Source organism: Chenopodium album, chromosome 6 (assembly GCF_948465745.1).
Source record: "Chenopodium album chromosome 6, dcCheAlbu1.1, whole genome shotgun sequence".
Lineage (NCBI taxonomy): Eukaryota > Viridiplantae > Streptophyta > Magnoliopsida > Caryophyllales > Amaranthaceae > Chenopodium > Chenopodium album.
This window is the reverse complement of record NC_137839.1, coordinates 60,637,763-60,661,869: the sequence shown is the minus strand read 5'-3', so window position 1 is coordinate 60,661,869 and position 24,107 is coordinate 60,637,763. Positions and strand designations below refer to the sequence as shown.

Genomic DNA, 24,107 nt, shown 5'->3' with positions numbered 1-24,107 from the left:
TGACATCCACCGAATACATGACATCATAATGTTTATCTTTATTGAAAGCGAACTGATAAAAGTCAGAAGAAAGTGAAATATTATGCAAGTATTACTAAACACAGAAGCGAAAGAGTATTAGAATGAGGCAAGCTGATGTACTAATTTGACTTCGTATTGTACATAATGCAAGATAAAGTAACGAACATTACAGTGATTAACAAGTTTTAGAGTCACAGCTCTTAGAAATGAGAAATGATTGTACCTCTAATAAAATAACTTTGGAGAGCTTTTGTACTAATATGTTATAATTGGTTCTGAATTTTATTTTAGTGAACAATATGTTAAGTGTTAGTTTGCCATGACTAACTAGATTAATCTGATCTCTACATAAGATTTATTACAAAGTGTGATCATCATAAAATCATGTTTTCCCTTGCTATACAAACTGATATCATTGTAGGTTTTTTCCAGAGGAAATCATCCTCGGATCCTACACCAGCACAACATGTATTAGTCACAGTTTTACATTGTTTAATTCTTCTTAACTGCTGATTATGATTGTGATCATCATCTTGAGTTTGACCTTGTTGCTTCCTACATCTATCCACATGAAGTAGATTGACATTAAGAGTAAGGAAAACTTAACTCAGGAACGTACATTTAACGTCTCTTGCAGGTTTGATATGATTAGCAAGCTAAGGATTAATATGCGTCTTTTCAACTTGTTCCCATACAAATGTTAGCCGTAAGTTGCTAGTTGCTACAACCAATTTCAAGTTGAATTTCCTGGAATGTTATTTCCTTGACAAGTTGCATTATTTTTTTTTTCCTGAATTATGCTTCACTGGTATAAACAATGAACATGTTACATGTGAAATTCCTGAAGTCTAGGTTAGTCCAATACTGCATGTTGCTTAATATTCTTTGTGTAAGTTCCTGGAATAAATTCATAATCAAAACTTCTAAAATAATTTAAGTACTGTACTATTTTTTGAAGCGGGAACAACTTTTCAGGTGCAAGGAATTGACCAAAGAGCTTCTAGAATAATTTGAGTATGTCTATGTGATTATTGGATATTTTTTTTCTTCTGTATGTTACTTCTTGGGGTTATAGTCCATCTGTACGGAATTAATAGTCACATACTTATATTGAATTATGATGCTGGAAATAGTGGAAAGGACTCGACTTGTATATATTTTATTGTTTGAAAATCATGCTATATTTTATGAGGGATTGAGACAATGTGAAGTACTAATCATTGACGACATTATAATATATAAGCCTTAGTAACTGTACTTTGTTGTAATGTTTACTTAAAAACAACTTCCATCTACGAAGTATATATGTAGTAAATTATTGTAAATGTTACGATTGTTACCCCAGAGGTGACTATTATGGAATGAAGAAGCCAGGCATGCATATTGCTTTCAACATATATCTAGGACTAAAATTACCTCTTTGACTTCATTCTTTGATAGTTTGATTATTAGTTCTTTTCTGTAAGAAATTGTCAGTAGCAAGCTTGAGTTATAGTACAGGTAATTGAATAAGCCTAATTTTTCAGCTGCAGTTTTTCGAGACTTGGATTATGTAGTTCTGTCCTAACTGATTGACTGTTTCTGTAGTAATTAGATGAGACATTTCTTGTTATTAATCACAAAATTTTATATTGACCAACTAATTATTACTAGCTATCCTTTACCAGGTTATTTTGTTTTTTCTGCGTTAATTGGATCAATGTTGTTTCATGCTATGCAGAGAAGTCGAAATTCATGAATACCTCTCAATCCTCTCATTGAAAAAGAAAAAGAAGTGTTAAGACGGACATCATCATTCAAAAATGTGTCCTTCATCTCAATAGAAAGAATATGTTAGGATGGAAAATCACAATCCACAGCACCTTCTTGTAAGAATAATTTATCTTCTTCGTGCCACAATCTACTTTGATGAATGAATGTCATGGTTTTGACATCAATATGGGTGTTAGAATGAGGCAAGTTGATGTACTTATTTGACTTCATATTTTACGATATGTAAAATAGAGTAACGAATATTACAGCCTAGCTCATAGCCCTTACAAATGAGAAATTATACTTGTAATAAATAGCAATTCAGGTAAACAATGTACACGTGAAATTCCTGAAGTATAGGCAAGTCAAATACTGCAGATTGCTTAATTTTCTTGTTTAAGTTCCTAAAGTGTATTCATAATAAATACAAGTATAATTTTCTGAAGCTGGAACAAAATTGACCAAAGAACTTCTAGAATAGTTCAAGTACATAGAGACATGAAATGTTTATGAGGTAATTGGAGTGTTTTTTTTGCAACCTGGTGGAATTAATAATCGTATACTCATACACTATTAAATTATGATGTTTGGAAATAGTGGAAAGGACAATATGAACAACTAATCATTGATGATAATATGATACCTATGCCTTAACAACTATATAGTAATGTACAGACGTACAGTTATTAATGATTGTTGTAGTATGTAGTAATCTACGTGGTATGTAGTAAAATCATTGCGTGTATTACACCAGAGGCCCAGAGGTATCTGTTATAGAAGAAACTGAGATTTTTGTTTTCAACTTATGACTGCTGTAGCTTCTAGGTAGGATTGCCTCTTTATGTTCCTCCTTTGATGACTAGATTTTTCTGTTTGAATTTGAAAGTGAAAGATGTAATTTAAGCCTGATTTTTTTTTTATTTACAGTTTCTAGCTTTGGCTTCTGTTCTAACTGATTGACAATTCGACAGTTGTACCTGTAGTTACTACATGAGCTATTTCTTGTTATTGAATCACAAAATTATATATGACTACTAATTATTTACTAGACTCTTTTTGTTCAATGATTTGGAGTTAAATGGATCACTGTAGTTTTGTGCTATGCATAGAAGTTGTAATCATGAACACCTCTCGTTAGAAAATAGAAATGAGAAAAGTTTGAAAATTACAAGAAAATCACCATACACAAAAATGTCATTATGTCTGTACTTAGTAAAGCAAAACATGTTAAGATGGAAAATTACCATTCATAATTGGACTACTTATCAGAGAGAAGTTTCTTACTCGTTCCTTAATCTACTTTGAAGAATGGATGTCATGGTTTTGACAGCTTATGGGACTATCTAGCTTAATTAGACACGACATCACCAAGTTTATGTCAGGTCGATTTTCAGGATTAAGGGAGGTACAGGACAATGCTAGTTTAAGAATTTCTCTGACAATCACTTCTTCTTTTCTTGTGATACTTGAAGACAGATCAGGGTCAATAACAGTAAGTGGCCTGTCTTCGGCCATTGCCTTTTCCACCAGATGGCGCAAGGTGAGTGGTGATCCGCCTTCTTCAGTAAGACCTGTTGGCCTTTGTTTCATGAGGAACTCCATGATTATAACTCCAAAGCTGAATATATCTACTTTGGTCGTAAGAGTCCTCATATACGCAAACTCTGCAGTAAGAAACATAGTTTAGTTTCAACAACTGAATCAATCTAGAGACATTGGCAAAACAGTACTTCAGGAAATGAATAACTAGTTTATGTTTATGCAAATGATGAATTTCTTTATAGACAGAGAACTGGTGCAGAAGAACTACCTGGTGCCATGTAGCCAATAGTGCCTTTGAATGCTGACACTGTGGTACTGCTAAGACCATTTGGAAGATGAACACCCAGCATCCGAGCAGTTCCAAAATCACTGACATGAGCTTCCCAATCTTTATCCAAGAGAATATTTGAAGGCTTCAAGTCACAGTGAATTATAGGGGTGTCGTAACCTGAATGCAAGTAAGCCAATCCTTCAGCTATAGAGATACAGACATCAATTCTCTTTGATAAAGTCCAATATGAGCGGTCTGCTGAAAGATCATGAATGATCTGCTCTAAATTTCCGTTTTCCATGTATTCTAGAACTAACGACTTCAACTTTTTGCTCTCCCAAGCATAGCCAATCACCTTGACTAAGTTTCGATGTTTTAGCTGACTCAAGATTTTGGCTTCTCTGTAGAAACACTTGTTAGATTCTGCTGCAAATTGTACTAAATTCAGCTTCTTTATTGCAACAGTTTTCCCATCTTGCAATGTTCCCTTGTAGACAGTGCTTAGATTACTGCTACCAAGAACACGGCTTTCACTGAAGTTGTCAGTAGCAACTTCTATATCCCTTGAACTGAATCTCTTCAATGTTAAAGCTCCTGCATTATCTATCTCAGGTGTCTCAAGTCCCTCAACTTCCCTGATGCTTCTCTTTTGATTACGTTGTTGCTGCTTATAAAGCAGGATGACAATTATAAGAAGTAACAATACTGATGCACACAAAAGGGGTATCAAGGTCAATATTGTTTTCCTGCGCATAGAATTGGAGATGCTCTTCTTGGTGCAAGAACGAAGAAGTTTGGTCCCACACAACCCTTTGTTTCCCGAAAAACTTGATACAGGGAAGTTTTGGAGGACACCGTTTTGTGGAATAGCACCTTCAAGATGATTGTTTGAGAGATTAAGAAATTTTAAACTTGAAAGGTCATTGAGCTTGTCAGGGATTGGCCCGTAAAGTTGGTTTTGTGAAAGGTCTAGTGAATTCAGTTGCCTCAGCTTTGCCAAACTTGCAGGAATCTGACTATTGAGCTGGTTTCTTGACAGATTTATGCTTGTAAGAGGATTTGTCTCATCAAACATACCTTCATGAAGTGAACCAGAAAGCTCATTCGCTGATAAATCAAGGTTCAGCAGGTTTCTGCAGCCTTTGAGTGTTGCTGGAACAGGTCCTGAGAAATTATTGTGTGACATGTCGATGGACTGTACCATCTCCAACATGCCAATTTGTTCAGGAATTGTTTCTGACAGAAAATTGTGTGATAAGTTGAGGTATGTTTGCAACCCCTTCATGTTTGCTATAACTGGTCCTGAAACTGACCCACTGAAATTGTTGTGAGAAAGATCTAACATTGTTAGACGGCTGAGTATAGCCATGCCTGATGGAATGTGCCCATGGAAATTGTTTCCTCCAAGGTTCAAGGTTGAAAGAAGCTCGAGTTTTGAGATAGAATTTGAAACTTGACCACTAAACTGATTGTTCTGCAACTCAAGTATAGTAAGCTGTTTGAGTTGGAATAACTCCTCTGGAATTTCACCTTCTAGTCGATTGTCATGCAAGGCAAGATCTTGGAGGAGAGCGAGCTTTGAGATTTCATGTGGAATTCGGCCTGACAACCTGTTTCTGTCTATCTGTAGTGCAAATAACCTGCTAAGATTACCTATTTCTGGTGGAATCTTCCCTGTAAAAGAATTTGAATGAAGTTGCAGCCTCCTCAGATTACTCATATTCCCAATACTTGGTTTCAGCGGTCCACTGAAGTTGTTTACAGCTAAATCAAGAGTTTCAAGACTAGCGCAATCAAAGATATCATCCGGTATGTTACCAGACAAAGAATTTCTTCCTACTGAAAAGAATGTCATGTTAGTTAACAGCCCCAAACCATGTGGGAGCTCACCAATTAACCTGTTATAACTGAGGCTTACGGCAAGAAGTTGTGTACAATTGGTTATACTAGAAGGAATTGGGCCACTTAGTAGGTTTTGGTTCAAGGTAAGGTTCTTTAAGTTATATAGCTTCCCAATATCGGATGGTATTTCTCCTGTCAGGAAATTGAAACTTGCTGAGAAATATGTCAGGTTTTTCAGGTTGGTTATAGAAGGCGGAATTGAACCAGTGAAATTGTTAGAGTGCAACATCAACATCTCTAACGACGGTAAAAACCCAATTTCAGAAGGTATTTTCCCACTTAATTCATTCATTGAAATCTCCAAATGTGTCAATGACTTACAGTTGATTAAGGACTTCGGAATTACTGAAGTCAACTTATTTTTGTACAACCTTAATTTTTGCAGGTTAACTAAATTCCCAATTTCAGAAGGTATTTTTCCAACAAAATTATTGCTATAAATGTTCAAAAGGGTAAGGTTCTTGCATTTCCCAACTTCAGGCGGAATTTCTCCAAACAACGAGTTCTCAAAAAGCTGAAGTGTTTCTAAACCTGTCAAGTTCCCTATCCAAGAAGTAAGTCTACCTGATAATTTGTTTTGACTAAAGTCTAAAACTCGCAATTTCATCAGCCTTCCTACAGAATCAGGTATAGGACCTTCAAAGCTGTTGTTATAACCAATAAAAACTTGAAGAGATTTAAGATTTCCAATGTTTGACGGAATCTTACCAGTAAATTTATTGGAGTTCAGTCCAAGTGCACCTAAGTTTATGCAGTTTGTGATACTATCAGGGATATTTCCATCAAGAAAGTTGTTTCCTAAGTCTAGTGATTGCAAGTTCCGAAGATTGCCTAGTTGTGGTGGAATGTTGCTAAAAAAAGAATTATCAAATAGAGTGAGTTCTATAAGCTGTGAGCATTTCCCAAGTTCAGCAGGAATTTGACCAAAGAAAGCATTAGAGGTTAGATCAAGAACCTGAAGTTTCGACAAGTTACCAACAAAACTCGAGAGCTTTCCTTGGAGCTGCTTCTCAGTCAGGGATATCACAATCACATTGCTCGTAGATGGGTCGCAGGATATGCCAGTCCAGTTGCAGTGATGACTGCTGCTGTTCCAGCCTGAGAGTTGACTCAGAGGGTCGTTGGTGATCGAGTTTCTGAACGCCTTCAAAGCTTCTAGTTCAACCTGCAGGCCACTGTCTGCTGATAAAACAGCAGTTGCTGTAAGGGAGACTATCAGTAAAACATAAGTTACGAGGAAAGTAGTATATTGGGGCGACATTATTGTTTGTTGAGACGAGTATGTTCGGCTCACTCAATGGGTGGCTGGGTGCATTTATATTTAGTTTTTGCTGATCAAATTCATCTGAATCTATGAGGTTCAATACATGATTTGTAATCGAGTGGAACCGTGTTTCAATTGTATAACTTTATGGAAGTTTTATCTTAGTTGACTAGATAGTCAGCCAAAATTGGAATAGAGTTTATATAATGGAGTAAAGCACTAAAGCCTAAGCATAAATCCAAGTGAAGCAAATAATATAGTATGGGCGCCAATTGGCCTCTCGACCCACAGTTTTCTTTGTCAAACTTCTGCCATCAATACTCGTACAAAGCAAATGAAACTAGCTTAATTGATTTAAATTTTTTTAAGGGTGATACTTATTACCTGATATCAAATCTCGTTTAAATTATATACCTTGTTTCTCCACCAAAAAATTTAAAATATTATTCCATACGAAAAATAGTCGTTACTTTACCTTTTCATTATATTCTCTTTTTATATAGAATTAGTTATTGCATTATACATGCATCTATGGCTTAGGGTCTTAGGGAGTTATAAATTTATAATCGATGATATGACTTTTTTTTTTTCTTTTTTTTTCTTTTTTTTTTTTTCTGATTTTGAAAAGATATCAGGGACAACTTTTATCAAATATTCTAAAATGATTTTTTTTTTTTAGCTATTATACAATCTATACTATGAATTAATCTTAAAAGAGATTTAGTAATTGTGTTTGTTTCCATGTAAAAATTTTCCACTATCTTGTATTCTTGTTGTTTTTCCTCCTACATAATATGAATGCAAAGAGTATATAGCACAAAATCAAACTTTAATCGACTTCTAACGCGGTTGGTGGCTGTTCCTTGTTTGGTTTTTTTATGCAACTTGCAAATTGTAATACTCATAGTGGAAGTTTTTTTACGTATAGTACAACTGTACAGAACATGATAGAGACTTATAGTAAAGTTGAACGTGAATCTCCCCCAAGAATAAAGATGCTACCAACGTGGTCTTCATCCTGATTTGGCTTCATATCTAATCACGGGTGTCAAACAAATGAATTATCGCATGAGAAATTATAGTCCGCCCCCTCGTCCTGATTGTACATTTGTCGGGGCGTTTGGTTCACATAATTAAGGTATAAGGTATGGGTTTAATGGTTTAAACCCATACCTTATGTTTGTTTTATGATTTTAAGAGTTTCAAACTCATACCTCAAACTCTCATCAAGGTATGGGGTTTAGAAACCTTGGAGGGGTGGGTTTGGCTCATTCCCATACTTTTAGGTGTTAAATAAAAGAAAAAAATTGCATTCCATAAACATACCAAACATATGGTATTAAGAATCAAGTTCCAAATCCATACCACTATGGTTTCATTCCTGATTCCAACCTCATACCAGTTTGCAAACCAAACGTCACTTGGATGAGTTATACGCTGTTTACATAGAAAAAAGAAGAATAGAAAACCCTATCTCTGAAAATTGTTTGGACAACAAATGAGGGAGTTCAGGTTAATATCTCTCCTTGCAAACATATGAGTTGAATTACAGAATTACTTTTCCCTCGATCTATTCGTGAACTATCTCTCCAGGGATTGTGAAAGAGGGTCTACTAGAAATATTCTTGTTATTGCTTCGACTCATATTCCTCAAAATGTGGATCCCACTCTAATCGCTCCGAATCAATTAAATACATGTATTAAGATACGAAGGCTCTCCGTTTTTAAGTTCATAGCTTTCATGGTACCACTCTATTTTTGAGTCAATCAGATACCGCTAGACTGTATGTATTTGTAATTTTGTATATTTCTATGCTCAAAATAAAATAGATTATCTTGATAGACCTAGATGAATTTAAAATTTAAATAGAGTCTCTATCGTTTCGCTTAAAGAATCCAATATGAAACCTCATACACCTTAAAATTCATAGGACAAAAAGAGATTTTTTTTTTTGGTTGGGTCTTAATGTCTTATGTTAGGGGGGCTAGGAGTGATTATGTTTACCAATCCAATTTTTTCGGCATTTTCACTAGGATGGTGATAAGTCGTATATTGTGCGTGTTTTTAGAGTTCATTTAGGTAGTTTTCGAGTCTAGATTAGCTGTTCATAACTTATGTTAGCTTGATTTACTTTGGTTGTGATAATATAATGCTTTAATGGGTAGTTTCGTTATTTTTAATATATTTCAGGATGAACGAGACTAATTTAGATGGTCACAAGAGTTCATTATGATGAAGGAGTAGTATCCCGTGTCCGCCCTTGCCCTGGTAGCCAGGGCGAAGGTAGGAGAATATATTTAGCAAAGTATTACTACGGAGTATTGCTCCCATCACCCTGGTAGGGTAGCATTGCCCTGGCAGCCACGACGATGAGGATATGTGTTGTTATAAGCTTCGTGGTTTAGCAACCGCGGAGAACGTCTTGCGCGCCCGACTGGGCAGCGTTGCCTTGGCTATCCGTCGAAGACCTATTTTTCCTACTTCTTCAGGATTTCTTATTTAAGGGATATAAATACTCCTTTGTAAACCCCGATGACTAAAGACTTAGTTATTGTTTTCCGGCTTTTAAACCTTTATTAGAACCCTAGTTTTCTTTCTAGATCTAGATTAAATTGCACTTTCAAGTTTTGATCTTTGTTCATCAATAATTGGTACTTTTCTTCATTCAAGTAATTGGTATTCATCTTTTCTTCTTCGTTTACTTTTACTTACTTATTAATCATGTTTTCTTCATTTTGTCAAAAAAAAAAAAAAAAAAATCATCATGTTTTCTTCATTGAATATCGTTTTTGTTTCCATTAATATGTGTGAGTAGCTCTTAATCCGGGATCTTGGCAGAGCTTGAATATGATTGATGCATGAATTAAATCTTTAAATTCTCCAATAATAATCCCAATTGACATGCTTAATTGATTGTGCTTATTTCAGTACAAGAATAGAGATACTTAGTATTGTTATTAATTCCTTTGTTTTAATCGCAACGAGAGTTGGGTTTTAACGGAATTGAATATATTAATTAAGGGTTTGAAGTTCATCATGAGAATAGTTGAATGAATGATTAGAAAGAGTAATGTGCTGAATGTCTCTAATTTACATGACTCCATGAGAAATTGTGATTAGAGAAGCCATTGACCTTTCGTATTATCTGAGGATTACTTTACCTCTTATTAATTGATTTATATATTGGAGGTAAAATTATAATTGCATTGATTGTATTTGTGGTAATGCTTGATCTTGGATGTCGTTAGTATTTGATTTATCATATTATTTAGTTTAATCGTGTTACTTTGATATTTAGTTATTAATTCTCAATTATTTTATTTGGTTACTTGCTTAGTAGTTAGTTGAGTCTATTTAATTAGTTGAATCATAATCTCTTGGGATCCGATCTTTATTTACTTGTCTACACAGTAATGGTCTAGTCAGGTTTATTTTTGTTAGGTATGCGACACGCCTATCAGATTGGTTCTTGTGTGTATATCTTTATTCTATATTCTAGCAAACTCCCATTTTATAGCTTCCGCATAACTCCTTATGTATGTGGGAGCTATAAATGTATTAATCATATTTTCTATAATGTTTATGAATGGTCGTCTCCTCTCACAACTTTAAGCATTTGTTCTTGTGTCATTACTCTTTCACTTTTATTATTTAAAAAATAATAAAAACATTTTATTGTGAATTTTGTGAGATTGAAGAGATATATTTACAGATTTATTTCAAAGATGAAACTTGGATTTTCCCCAAATATAGTGAAGGAGGCCTACAAGCAATGATAATAGATAATACGAAGTATGGTGTAAGATTGAACTCCACTAAAGTTTCTTATAGGCTTTATAGCCATGTTTTAAAATTTCTATTTTTCACTTTGTAAAAGGAACAGAGGAGAGTGAAATCTATAGTTAAAATTGATCATGTCTTTTACCCCTCTTAATTCCTTATCATTAAACTTTTTTATTTTACAAGTAGCACTTTAATTTTTCTAATGTCTTTACCATCAATTTTAACTATAGATTGTTAAAAAAATAAAAATAAAAAAAAATCAGTCATGCATTACGATATATTTTCTTTTTGAGGGACAGTCATTTATTATAAAGGTACATTTTATAATGATAATGAACTAATTATAACAATAATGATCAACTGTGGTAAAAATAAAAATAAATTAACTCCATGTCTTTGTCATTTCATTTATTCTACTTGACTTATTCTACTGTTAAAACACTAAAACTTACCAGATGCTTAGAAAAGAATATGAAACGATAAAATGATTTACAGAAAAAGAAATTTTGATTTCTAAATCAACTATTTACTGCCAAAAACAAACATAATTCCTGCGACAATTAATTCTTAATTTGTGTTTACTTCAAGGCTTTTTACCCATTCAAATGATATTAACCTGTGAAATTGTCAGTTTCACTGTATTGTATGAGTGTATTCTGTATATGGCCTCTTTGCATTCTATTACAAATTGAATTACAATTATTAGTAATAATAAATAATTAATAATAGACAAAGTATATTATTAATATATTTATTTATGTTAATTTAATTGTTCTGTCCAACTTCCTCTATATAAACCCTTCATTTTATCAACTGTGTTACAAGTAAAAATAAAATTCAAGTGTATTTACTACGTATTTTTTGAGTTTTACTTTATAGCAATGGCAAATTTCACTCTCTCCTTTTCACTTCTCTGCTTCACTGTCCTGCTTTTTTCTTTCAACCACGGTAAATATCTCTATTCTAAGTTTATATTGTCAACTTCTCCCTTTTTTAATTGTTATTTCTCTGTTTGGAATTAATAATCATGTTGATCGTAAAATTCAAGCATGTGATTCCCACCAAAAAAAAAAAAAACTCAAACATGTAACGTGACTATGAGGGGGTTTTTAATGTTTTCTCTAGCCTATTTGTGTTTAGTGTACATATTACATTATATAATCGAATTTTACGTGTATTATAGGTGGAATTTTAGCTCAGGATGTACCTTTTGCAAAGGTACTAATCTATACATGCACTTCCATTTTTATCAAACCATTTTATTAAATGTGTGTTACAATTTTTTGTTGTTGTGTGTGTATATATGTACATCAATAAGACATGGTGCGTGGCGAAACCGTCGGCTGCTGATGTAGATCTGGAGAACAACATTGAGTTTGCTTGCAACCAAGTTGGTATTGATTGCAGCATAATTCAAGAGGGTGGTCAGTGTTACTATCCTACTAGTCTCGTCAACCATGCTTCTGTTGTCATGAACCTCTACTTTCAGAAAGCCGGTCGTTCTGCCTTTAACTGTGATTTCTCTGAGACTGGCCTCGTTGCTGTTACTGATCCAAGTATGATTACTAAACGCATATGTTTGCTGAATGGATTACTTTCTTTTTCGCGGTTTTCTCTAGTAACTAGACGGTGTTTGTTCACTTATTTTGATTGCTGTTGGTTAATTTGTCGCGAGTATAGTGGTCTAGTGTCACTCATTGTGCTTACATGGTGTGCTTATTTTGATTTTGTTTTGCAGGCTATGAAGGATGCCTCTATCCCTTTGTGTAGTGGACCGGCGTCACATTATAACTATATAATTGATTAACGAATAAATTTGTGTTTTATCTAGCTCTAATGGAAATCAATTGTGTGTTACAGAGAATATGATGGTTTTTATGTGACTGAATTAACTATATATTGTACGAAAACAGTGTAACTATTGATACATTGTTGTAGTTCAATGGAAATTGTTATTCAACTTAATAGTGTTTACATTTTTACAATTTTGTCTCTTTCATTGATTCTTTATTTGCTTTAGCTGAATATATGTTGATCATGTTCATTCAAAAACCAATAGACTGTAACAGTCTGAATATCTGATGTCATCTTTCACTGAAACTTATATCGTCGTTATTAACTAGCCTTACTCTATAGTTATTGGATGAAAATTGAGGTCCAGGGTCATACTTTCTGATGTTATTGTTTCTTTTCGGATCGCAATGTACATGTAAGTTAATTTGCATACGGATGATTACTGCTTTGTCTTAGCTTGTCTTATTTAGGACAACTGATGGTGGCGCAGGGGATGGAAGGTTAAGATTAAGCATTTGTAACAGAAAGTGAATTCAACATTCTAAATTTAGTTATGAACAATAATAAAAATGATTTTGCAACATTATGAGTAAAAAAGTTTGCAGTTCTGCACTATTGTTTGGACAAATTCTTATAGTTCTTGTTTTTCTGAAGTCCATAATGCTGTAACAATTTTCGAACCTGCATCGAAATATGACCCTTATATGGTTTTTCTGAAGTCCATAATGTTTTTCTGAAGTCCACGAACCAAATCCTACTTATATGGTTTTAGTATTCTGGCCACAAATAAATAAGTGGTCAGAAGACAACCAAATTACTTTAGGAGCTAGTCATTTGTGTATGGCTGCACCACAAGGGACTTCAGCCGCGCTTCTCTGCTTGTTTAGCCATCATAATCCCATGCTTGGGGTTCTGAGGAATGTAGAGCAAGTGTTAAACTCAAGGAAGTGTGTGTTAAATAATGTGATTTTTACTGCCCTTGACATTATTGACATAATAAGACATTATTAGCACGCAAAGGAGGAAGACAACTTGACAAAAAGCTTCAATTCACAGCCTATTAAACTGTCACGCGGTCACAACCCCATGATGTATGTAAATGTCTGAAATCGTTTTCAGAGAATCCTGCACAACTGCACTAACAGCGTTTCTATTTCATACGGTGTATTTACATGACCAAAAAACTTTACAAAGATGATTAGCTTGCTAGTTTACTAAGTTACTAAGTATAACCTCACTACTACAATCCAGTCCAGTGTATTCAAAAATGCAACTTGCTTAATCAAGAAAGATAAAAAAATATATACTGGCTTTCTATTATACATCCCAAAGAGAAGAAGTTACCATAATATACATTTCGTTTCATCAAGAATGCTAAAAAATTTCTTCCACTCACACAGGCTTATAGAACAAAATCTCGGAAATAAGTACACATGATGTGTATGTTATTTAGTCTTATTAGAATATTAGTACTATAGGATTCTTACAATATTCGTGTATAGAGTCTTAGAGCTTTGAAGTGGGCTTAATTAGGTAGTTAGAAAAGAAAGACGATACTGGAGAAGCATATGCTTTGCTTTTAAGCTCCTCATTGTTTTCACCCTCGAATTCTTTGCCTTCATCTACTCTGCTTTCTTCTGTTGTTGCTTCTTCCTCGGCGTCATCTACCATCTATTAACTCAGTAAAATTGCTTTATCAGTTCATGTGTTAAAATGTTAAATATTCTCCAATATCATGGGGACGTGGAAATAGAAAACCAACATCAAATGGCAACAATGGCTCCAATATAACATCAACATAATGATATCTTTGTGAAAGACTAAAGCAATACTTGTATAGTTTACCATGTAAACCCATTAATAGATTACGTTACTATGTTAATCTTGGTAAAGGATCTTACCAACTTTATTTTAGGGTACGTTCACATTTACTTAATTTCAGTTCAGTTCAATTCATTTCAGCTCCTAATTTCCCTCTTATAAAATATTTATTTCAACTCAGTTCAGCTCTAATCATTTCAATTCAGTTCAATTCAGTTCAATTCAATTCATAAAATGTGAACATCCCTTAATGAGAAAACTCTAGATAATTCTTTTGCCTAAACCGTCTCTTAGGAAATATCTAACTATCTAAGCCACTTTTAACTTTGCAGACTTTTTCTAGAGCATTCGTCCCTCTACATCCTAGCTAAACTATTTTAACACTATATATAAGTTGTGCAACTTAGTTGTAATTGTCATTTGAGAATCAAATACAGTAATTAAACATTTTCTTCCAAAGCTCACTCTATCCCACGTTTAAGAATATTGAATTTCATGAATGTCTCATTGACGGCGGATCCAAGGGGGTTCAAGTGGGTTCATTTGAACCCACTGATTTTTCGGAAAAAATAATAAGTTTTAATTATTATTTTTTTTTATTTTTGAAAAAAAATAATGATAATAGGAATATTTGTAAATAAAATATACTGAACATTGGCATAATGGTATTCGAAAAGTTTGAGCGGGATCTTACAACAGGCCTTGGGTTCGAATACTACCATTCAATGGGCTCACAAAACTATTCAATTCTGGTCAGATTCTTATTATCACCCAAAATCCCAAATGACTACAAAATTCAAATCCTCAACTTTCTGTTTCTGATTAATATGTGATATATAATGAATAATTGATTGGAGAGTTAGAAATCTAGGAGTTTTTCTAGTTACTTGTTAGGTTATTGGGTTTTTTTAATTGATATTTTTTTTTTTTGTTTATTTTTCATATATTGAAATCCAGTTACATATATAAATTATATATAGTTGGTAATTCTTTTTTGTATATTTTTGTTGTTTAATTTTGTGTATAATAACGATTTTGTGGAGTTAGATTGTGTAGCCATTTTAATTAGATATTGGGAGACGTTCTTAATTTCGCTTAATTTACTCCAAAATTTTTATAATACTCTCTTAATTTCGCTTAAGTTCCATAATCCACATCAAAATTTTCAATTTTCCACTCTAATTACGCTAACTCATATCGAAAGTCGTTAATGATAAGAAAATTATTAAGCATATTGATAGGGAAAATTTTCCATCCATACGCTTTAAGGAGTTCATCATATATCTTTGAATATCATATATCAATTTATTTGTTCCTAATTTAATTTTTAGCGGGTTAATGTGAAAATTTTGATGTAGTTATATATGTTTTTAATGTAACTCCCATACAAAATCTTTTAACACCACTTCTTAAATTATGGCATCGGTTTAATATTCACCATTAAGCCACCAAAATCTCAAAGAGGAACTATCTTAAATTAATATATTTTCATCCTTTTTCTTTTACAATTTTGAACCCATGGTTCGAAATTCCTGGATACGCCACAAGTGTGTCATAAATGCTTTCAAGAGTTTTGTATTGAGTTTGTCTGAATTTATAATGCAAGTTTTGAAATTCAAAAAGTAGTTCGATTAGGAATTTTTTTTCACCACCGTCTAATACATGCTTCTCTTATTCTTAGAGCTCCTACCATCCTGTCAGAATTCATATAATAACATATTTAATCTATATTTATAGCGTATTTAGAACCCTTTTAAAATCGGATGCCTTCTTTATTTTGGAGCTCTTATGGTATGAGCTTATTTGCACAGTCCCTTAATTAGCTTAATAATATTTTTGTAATAATATTATATATTAGCACATACTACTACATATATAATAACTACATGAAGCCCGTGCGATGCACAATTTGTTTAAATTTTTTAATATATATATATATATATATATATATATATATATATATATATATATATATATATATATATATATATATATATATATAATTTGTTATATATTTAGATAAAATTCCTGATATAAAAAGATAATTTTATATTTAATTAATTTAAATTAGGAAATCTCATTCGCCAATTTTTCTTACGTGTCAATTAAGGTATTTAATTCTAAAATAAATTAATAATCTTGCATTTAATTGGCTACCACTAAGATTTATTATTCTACATGGCGCGCTGAAAAAAAATTAAATTCTACGTGCCTATCTAAAAACTCGGGAAAAAACTCCCTTTATATATATACTAGTTTTGTGCCCCGTGCGATGCACAAAATATTTATTGAATTTTAGGATAAATTTATAATCTATATGTCAAAATTTAAAATATATCACTGATACAAAATTAGTTAGGAGTTGATGTGCTTTTATGACGATTTGCTATCTAGTAAGCATGTAATTACTAATAATAATGTTGGTGAAAATATTCTCTTTAATACATAAAAATATAATTAAAAAATTTATCAAAAAATAAACTAAATTAAATAAATGTTCAAAGCATGTCGGATTGACCAGAACCCAAAATTTGGGCAAGGGATGAACATTTCTTGACTCATAACCTGAAGTGACCCAATTCGAGATGTTTCATGACCCAACCCTAATTGACAGATATTCATTCTATTAGATTGTGAAGTATATAATTTTAACCGATAAGTATATATTATAAATGGATGTTTTACGCTTTGAACTACTTCCTTCACACCAAAATATTATGATATAAAAAATAAATTTATATGATAACTTTTGAGAATTATAATCTAATTTTTTTTTTTTGGATAAAATTATAATTCAATTTGTACATCCGAAATATTGATATTTTATCGATAATAAAACTCTAAACTAACAATTTTATCCTAAAATTCTATTCAAATAAAATTCTAAACCAACTTTTTTATCTTATGAAATCTATTTAAATTTATCCAACATGGCGCGACACTTGGCGGAAGAACGTCAAGTGTCGCAATGTCATGACTTGGCTAAAAGTTTAGCTTTATATATTAGTTACTAGTTTTGTGCCCCGGCGATGTCCGGGTAGTTTATGGACTTTTAAGATAAAATTATACTATTATAATTCAATTTGATTGAAAATAGAATTCTAAATTAACTTTTTTTTGCTACAAAGTCAATCTATATTTATCAAACGTGGTACGATACTTGGCGAAAAATTAAAACGCTAAATAATGATGTTGTCTTGTGGCCTAATTATAAATTTATTATTTGGTATTTTATCGAAGAAATAACTCTAAACTAATAATCTTATTCTAAAATTCTTTCCTAATTTGATTGAAAATAGAATTCTTACCTAATTTTTTTATCTTATGAAATCTATCTAATTAAGGTGGCGTGACATTTGACGGTTTTTTGATCATATGAAGTCTATTTAAATCTATCCAAGGTGGCATGACACTTGGCGAAAAGTTGGAATGCCAATTGTCGCTATTTTGTGACCTGCCTAAAAGTTTAGCTTTATTTATTAACTAGTTTTGTACCCGTGCGATGCCCGGGTTATTTATTGAATTTTAAGATAAATTTTTAATCTATATGTCAAATTTTAAAACATATCATTGATACAAAATTACTTAGGAATTGATGTGTTTTTGTGGTGATTTAAACTATATAGTAGGCATGTAATGACTAATAATAACATTGGTGAAAAACATTTCTTGACCCATAACCTAAAATATTGACCCTGTCCGAAATGACTCTAGATTGTAAAGTATATTGTTTTAATTGATTAGAATACATTATAAATAATGGATGTGGTGCATTTTGAGCTAATTCCTTCGCTCCAAAAAAATACTATGATACAAAAAATAAATTTATATGATAATTCATGATTGTAATAATTTATTTTTTTTAATAAAATTATAATTTAATTTGTACATATGAAATATTGATACTTTATGAAAATAAAACTCTAAATTAACAATTTTATCCTAAAATTCTATCCAAATTTGATTGAAAATAGAATTCTAAATTAATTTTTTTATCATACAAATTGAATTCTATATAACTCTATCCTACGTGGCGCGACACTTGGAGAAAATTTGGAGCGCAAAGTGTCGCTATCTCGTAGCCTGACTAAAAGTTTAGCTTTATATATTAGTTATATGATTATATGATATACTTATATGATATTAGATTTATTAAGAAATAACTTTAAATCCTTTTAATTTTATTATTCACCAATATTGGCAATACAATCTCTTATCTCTCTTACCTTTCCCTTACCTCTATAGACTCAATTTACCTATCTCATTCATTTTTTTTTTCATCAAAATACAATCTTGAAACATATTGTTTGCTTTTATCAAATTTAATCTATTCCCTTATAAATTTTAAACCTAATGTATATATTCGATATTAAATTAATCACAGTTATTAAAATTAAATTGAATTTAGTTCAATTTTTTTTTTTTCAGATATTCCAAACCAAATTTCAAATTCTCACTCCTTCAAGTACATTTTTTTGGATGATTGAGGATATTTTTTCAAATCAATAATCCATTTCTTGGGTAGTTTTATGGGCAGTGAATTATCATCAATTTTAATTATCACTAATAACTGAATGAAGAAGATTAAAAAGAAATTTTGTAAAGTTTCTTCCGATCGATGATGTATGTTTATGAGATCAGTTCCTTAATAAAATTAATAATACAATTTACTATATTACCTATTTTTTTGAAAAAAACTTAATAGTGGTGCAATACGTTGCTTTTATAGTCTACCCGACGTTTACTATAAAAAATTTCATGTATTAAACCATTTTAAATTTTGATAAACGCTATGTTGCAACAAAACCTTAATCATCCATAATTCTATCTATTAGGTGAAAGGTTAATATAATGTCAAGGATATACCAATATTTGATACGGAGTAATATTGTTTTATTTGAAACAATAAAATACTCAAAATAAAATGAAATAAATTGCATACAAAAAAAAAAAGTAATTTGAAATGTTTTAATGATGGTAACAAAGAAGTTAGATAATTAGTGATATTAATTTATAGGGTTGAAAAATATAGGTAACCAATGGGGCATGGCGGAGGCGATTGTTGCCTTCCCATCTTATTACCACCTAATATTTTCATCTCTATCCCCAATTCTAGGGTTGGTTCAAAATTCATTCTCATTCCCACCCTAGTAGGTACAATATCAAAATAATCCCCGCCCCACCCCCCACTTGAATATCCATACCCACAAAATCTCCACCCAAGATCCGCTTAATTCCCGCCTCCCAATAAACAATACTGCATTATTAATATAGGTTAAAATAAACAAAAAATTATTATTGTTAATATTACACACTTTTTTGTTTATAATGAAGTGTACTACAGGATATTATACTTCCTTTGTTTTTTAGCTATATCATTTTAATTTTTAAGGACTCCTAGGCAATTTTTAGAGTAGGGAGAGGTAAAGAGAAAAAAATAAATAAAGGGCCTACGTGATAAGAGAAAGAGTGAGTGAGTGAATAAATGATACATCTAAATTGAAACTACCTTATTTAGAAAATGGTCATCTAATAAATGAAAAAAAATATTTAATTGCTATTTTATTTAACATAAATTTCTATATAAAATAGTATAAAAGTATGTAATTTCTATATAAAACAGTATAAAAGTAGGGGCGAAGCCAGGATTTTAAAGTTATAGGGGCCGACTAAAACTTTAATAAAAAATTAACGTGAAAACGGGTTTGATCCTATGACCTAATTAAAACCCCAAACAATGGGATTCAAACCACTACTGCGGCAATCATTAAATACAACTTTTTTTTTTTGGTGAAAATCATTAAATACAACTTAAGTTATAACAAAATATTACTACTCCCTCCGTGTTTTAATAAGTGTTTTCACTGTTCTCACTATGCACATAATGATTTTGACTTGATTAATTTACAATATATGAAAATCAAATGTCATTGTATAATACATCGTTAGATTCGTTATAATATATAACTTTCATAATATCAACTTTTCTATAATTTTACTAATATATAATTACATAAATTAATGGTCAAACTTGTGCCTCGGCGTATTTGGTCAAATTGTAACACTTATTAAAAACACGGAGGGAGTATATCTGTTTCATATTATTTGCAATTATTAGACAGTTTTTCTCTCTACTTTATGTCAAATAATTGCAAATAATATGAAACAGAGATAATATTTATTTGAAAAACTTATAGGGGTCAGCAGTTAAGATTAAAGGCAACGAAATTGGTCCATGGGGGCCGGGCCTCCACCCGCCCCCCATGTAGCTTCGCCTATGTATAAAAGTATGGGGCAGGTACGACCAAAAATCTAGCCCTATGGTAAGTCTATTTTATATCCCCATCCTCGCTCCACCACCCCTCAAACTAGGGCGGGAATGGGGCGAATCTCCTCCTTGATCCTCCCCATTGACATGACTAGTTGAAAACAATAATAATGGCAAAGGATCGAAAGTAAGTTGGAGAAAATTTCTGATGAATCTATCATATACATTTTAATTTCCATTTCAATACATAGATTTGAAGGCTACTCCCTTCTTCCCTTTTTTACATTCCTACTTTGCTTTTTGGATATTCCAAAATTACATTCCTTTTTTCCTTTTTTATTAGTAAGTATTTTTTTCAAATATACCAAATTATCCTTTTTTTTTTCCTGTTATGTAATTAATGTTCACTCATATTTTCTCACTCTTACTTTCCTATTCTCACTCCTAAATTTAGATGAATATGATTGGTTCTTAATTTTCTAATAGGAGCATGTTATTTTTTTTTTATTTTTTTTTTTGTGTGCAAATGATTGATAACATGTCATCATTAAATATTAATTAATCTTTGTTTTACTCAAAGACATCATTTAATGTTTTGTACTTCCCATTGTGTTATGTTTTATTGTTATTTGTTTTATTCTTAATTCCTTAATTTCCATGTAATTTTACAAACAGGAATATAAAAAAGGGACAGAGAGAGTATTATTTTTAGAGCAAGTTAACAAGGGGTTCATTATTCAACTGCTCTAGAATAATTATATTGTACTCGAAATTTGAGTTTCATACTTAAGAGTAAAGTTTCTTTTTTAAATAAGAACTCCTCCAATTGAGCCCATAAATCTATATATTTGTACATAAAATGGGCTATGAACTAGGAGAAGGATAAAAGCAAAACCTATCAATTCCTATGACCAACAATGGTCTAGTTATATCTAATCTTTACGAAAAAATGATAATATCAAACAGATACACCATGATTAGGAGAAAATATTGCTAAAGAAAATCTTAAAATAATTTTGACTAAGGGTATGTTCACTTTTACTTAATTTCAGTTCAGTTTAGCTTCAATCAGTTCAGTTTAGTTCAATTCATTTCAGTTCCAATCAGTTCAGTTCAGCTCAATCCAACTCCTATTTCCCTCTCTCATAAAATATCTATTTCGGCTTAGTTCAGTTCAATTTAGTTCAGTTCAGCTCTAATCAGTTCCGATCAGTTCAGTTCAGTTCATTTCAGCTCAATTCACTAAATGAGAGCAGACCCTAAGAGCATTACCAACTGTTAAGCAAGATCAAAAGTAACTTGACTGGTGAAATCAACACTATCAACTATGTCAATATTGGTTTTATACGTCTTTATATATATATATATATATATATATATATATATATATATATATATATATATATATATATATATATATATATATATATATATATATATATCATTCCCCTTCACACACACACACACACACACACACACACACACACACACACACACACACACACACACACACACACACACACACATATATATATATATATATATATATATCATTCCCCTTCACATAAGACTCTTTTTAGCTTGAAGTGTAAACTCATGTCCAACGCCGCTATATTGGGCGAGACAGTGGCGGATCCAGGATTTTCGAACTTATGAGTCACCATTAATAATTAATCACTTATTTCAATCCAAAAATTATATAAAAAAAATTATATTTCACCAAAATGATTTCAATCCAAAATTAGGATATAAAAATACATACTATAAAACTATTACATTAAACTAACTTTATGATTTTTTACTTAAAAACAAGAATTATTAAAAAAAATTGTTAGATAACTTAAGAGACCGGTTATTAAATGTAACAGGTCTCTTTAATGAAATATGAAAGCAGCTCAAAAAATTATGCAAAACTGACAAAAAGAGACCTGTTATCTAGATAACAGGTCTCTAATGACGTGGTGGTAATAGCAGCAACAAAGAGATCACCTATCTGATATTTTAATAGGCGGTCTCTTTGATATTTAAAAAACTGGCAGTAGGCTAATCTCAAATAGAAGCAACAAAGAGACCTCATATCTGTAATAGGCGGTCTCTTAGATTTTTTTTTTTTTTTTTTTTTTTTTTTGTGCCGGTGAGTCACGTGACTTACTGTGCACCTTAATAGATCCGCCCCTGGGGCGAGAGCGAGGGGTAAATACGGAGTAGCATTTAAACTAGTGACTTTTTTTGTTATGCTTTGCTATATGTAACTCTCAACATATTTTAATAAGTATTACACTTATAAAATCTACCGTATTTTAATAAGTATTACACTTATACAATCTACCGTATTTTAATAAGTGTTACATTTTTTTTATATAAAAAAATTACATTTAAATATTATATTTTTCTCATCTCATGGTCCCCATCTAAACTCACTACGAAATATTACTTTTTTAAATATATTTTCCTCTCACATTTATTACTTTTCAATAAACTATTAATTCTACTATCTTTTGTTAATAATTTTTTTTTTAATACGCAAACTATCTCACTTATATTTTATTTTATTTTATTCAATTAAATTTCCTAAAACTATGTGCCGATCAAACAGTAACACTTATTAAAATACGGAGGGAGTATAACTTACTTAACCAAAAGTTTAAGTTTTTTGACAACCAAAAGATTAAGTTGATAATAGAATCCCTATGGCTGATTTGAAGCTAAGTAAATAATTTATTATTTGTTAGAATCATTTCAATCAATAAATTATTATATTCAATTATTACTGTTAAAAAAAAATTATTATAACTTTTACTTAATTTATTACAATTTACAAATCAAAATTTTACATCTGACATACGTGCATAAAACTAACGTTTTACCTACAAATATACAAACTGTACTGTGTCGAGAATTCGAGATACACCATTGTTGAATTGTTAAATCCGCGAGATTGAACACATCATTTAAAAAAAAAAAAATTTAGTTCCCACATACTATACTATATACGAAGTACGTAGTGTAGTATAAAACGAAGTATTAAAAATTACCTTAGAAGTGAGAGAAGGAGATAGAGAAGGCATAATATCAGCAAGATGAGACTTGATCCTCTGAAGCGCCTCCTTAGTAAGACCTTGCGCCGCCGTAGTAACATCCTTGATCACAGACTCAAAGTAAAGCCTAGCATTCTCCAACGCCTCGGACGGTACCGAAGCAGCAGCTAGCTTCTCCATCAACCGGTCCTTTACCATACTCATTCTATTCTTTATATCATTTGCTACACTTATTACCACCATACTATTTCACTTTACTTCTATTTCTTGTTGATTTTTTTTTTTTTTTTTTGACAAAGATTGAAAGATGATAATGTGAAGTATAAATTTTTTTGATAGAAAATTAAGTGTATTATTTTGTGTTAATTTTTGATACCATAGTTAGGAGAGTATAATTCTCTTTGCTTCTTTTATTTCATCCACAATTTTTATTGATTTGATGTCTTTTTTGTTCTTTTATGATGTTGAACCACTCATAGTTTTTAAAGGTGTTATATGGTTGATTTCTTGCTATTTTTGCTGGCTAAAATTTGATTTGATTTGATTTATTATTATTATTATTATTATTATTATTATTATTATTTTTTTTTTTTTTATTATTTTTTTTTTAAATTTTTTTTGTGAAGTCTTATGTTTTGTTTTTATACTCC

The 24,107-nt window shown here is 31.4% G+C and overlaps 3 protein-coding genes across 3 annotated transcripts; 1 reads left to right on the top strand and 2 right to left on the bottom strand.

Moving 5' to 3' along the window:
• Positions 1-2,938: 2,938 nt before the first annotated feature.
• LOC145636141 (uncharacterized) lies at positions 2,939-7,453 on the bottom strand. Its single transcript, XM_081687602.1, has 2 exons — positions 3,584-7,453; positions 2,939-3,437 (listed from the first exon to the last, which is right to left on the bottom strand). Exons 1-2 carry the CDS (start codon positions 6,747-6,749, stop codon positions 3,070-3,072), a joined length of 3,534 nt encoding a protein of 1,177 aa, XP_081543728.1. The 5' UTR covers positions 6,750-7,453; the 3' UTR covers positions 2,939-3,069.
• A 3,919-nt stretch (positions 7,454-11,372) lies between these two features.
• LOC145634956 (major pollen allergen Ole e 10-like) lies at positions 11,373-12,424 on the top strand. Its single transcript, XM_081686273.1, has 4 exons — positions 11,373-11,484; positions 11,720-11,754; positions 11,855-12,092; positions 12,275-12,424. The coding sequence occupies exons 1-4, from the start codon at positions 11,418-11,420 to the stop codon at positions 12,304-12,306; spliced, it is 372 nt and encodes a 123-aa protein (XP_081542399.1). The 5' UTR covers positions 11,373-11,417; the 3' UTR covers positions 12,307-12,424.
• Positions 12,425-13,622: 1,198 nt separating this feature from the next.
• On the bottom strand, positions 13,623-23,880 carry LOC145636140 (uncharacterized). Its single transcript, XM_081687601.1, has 2 exons — positions 23,455-23,880; positions 13,623-14,001 (listed from the first exon to the last, which is right to left on the bottom strand). Exons 1-2 carry the CDS (start codon positions 23,698-23,700, stop codon positions 13,837-13,839), a joined length of 411 nt encoding a protein of 136 aa, XP_081543727.1. The 5' UTR covers positions 23,701-23,880; the 3' UTR covers positions 13,623-13,836.
• Between the last annotated feature and the right edge of the window lie 227 nt (positions 23,881-24,107).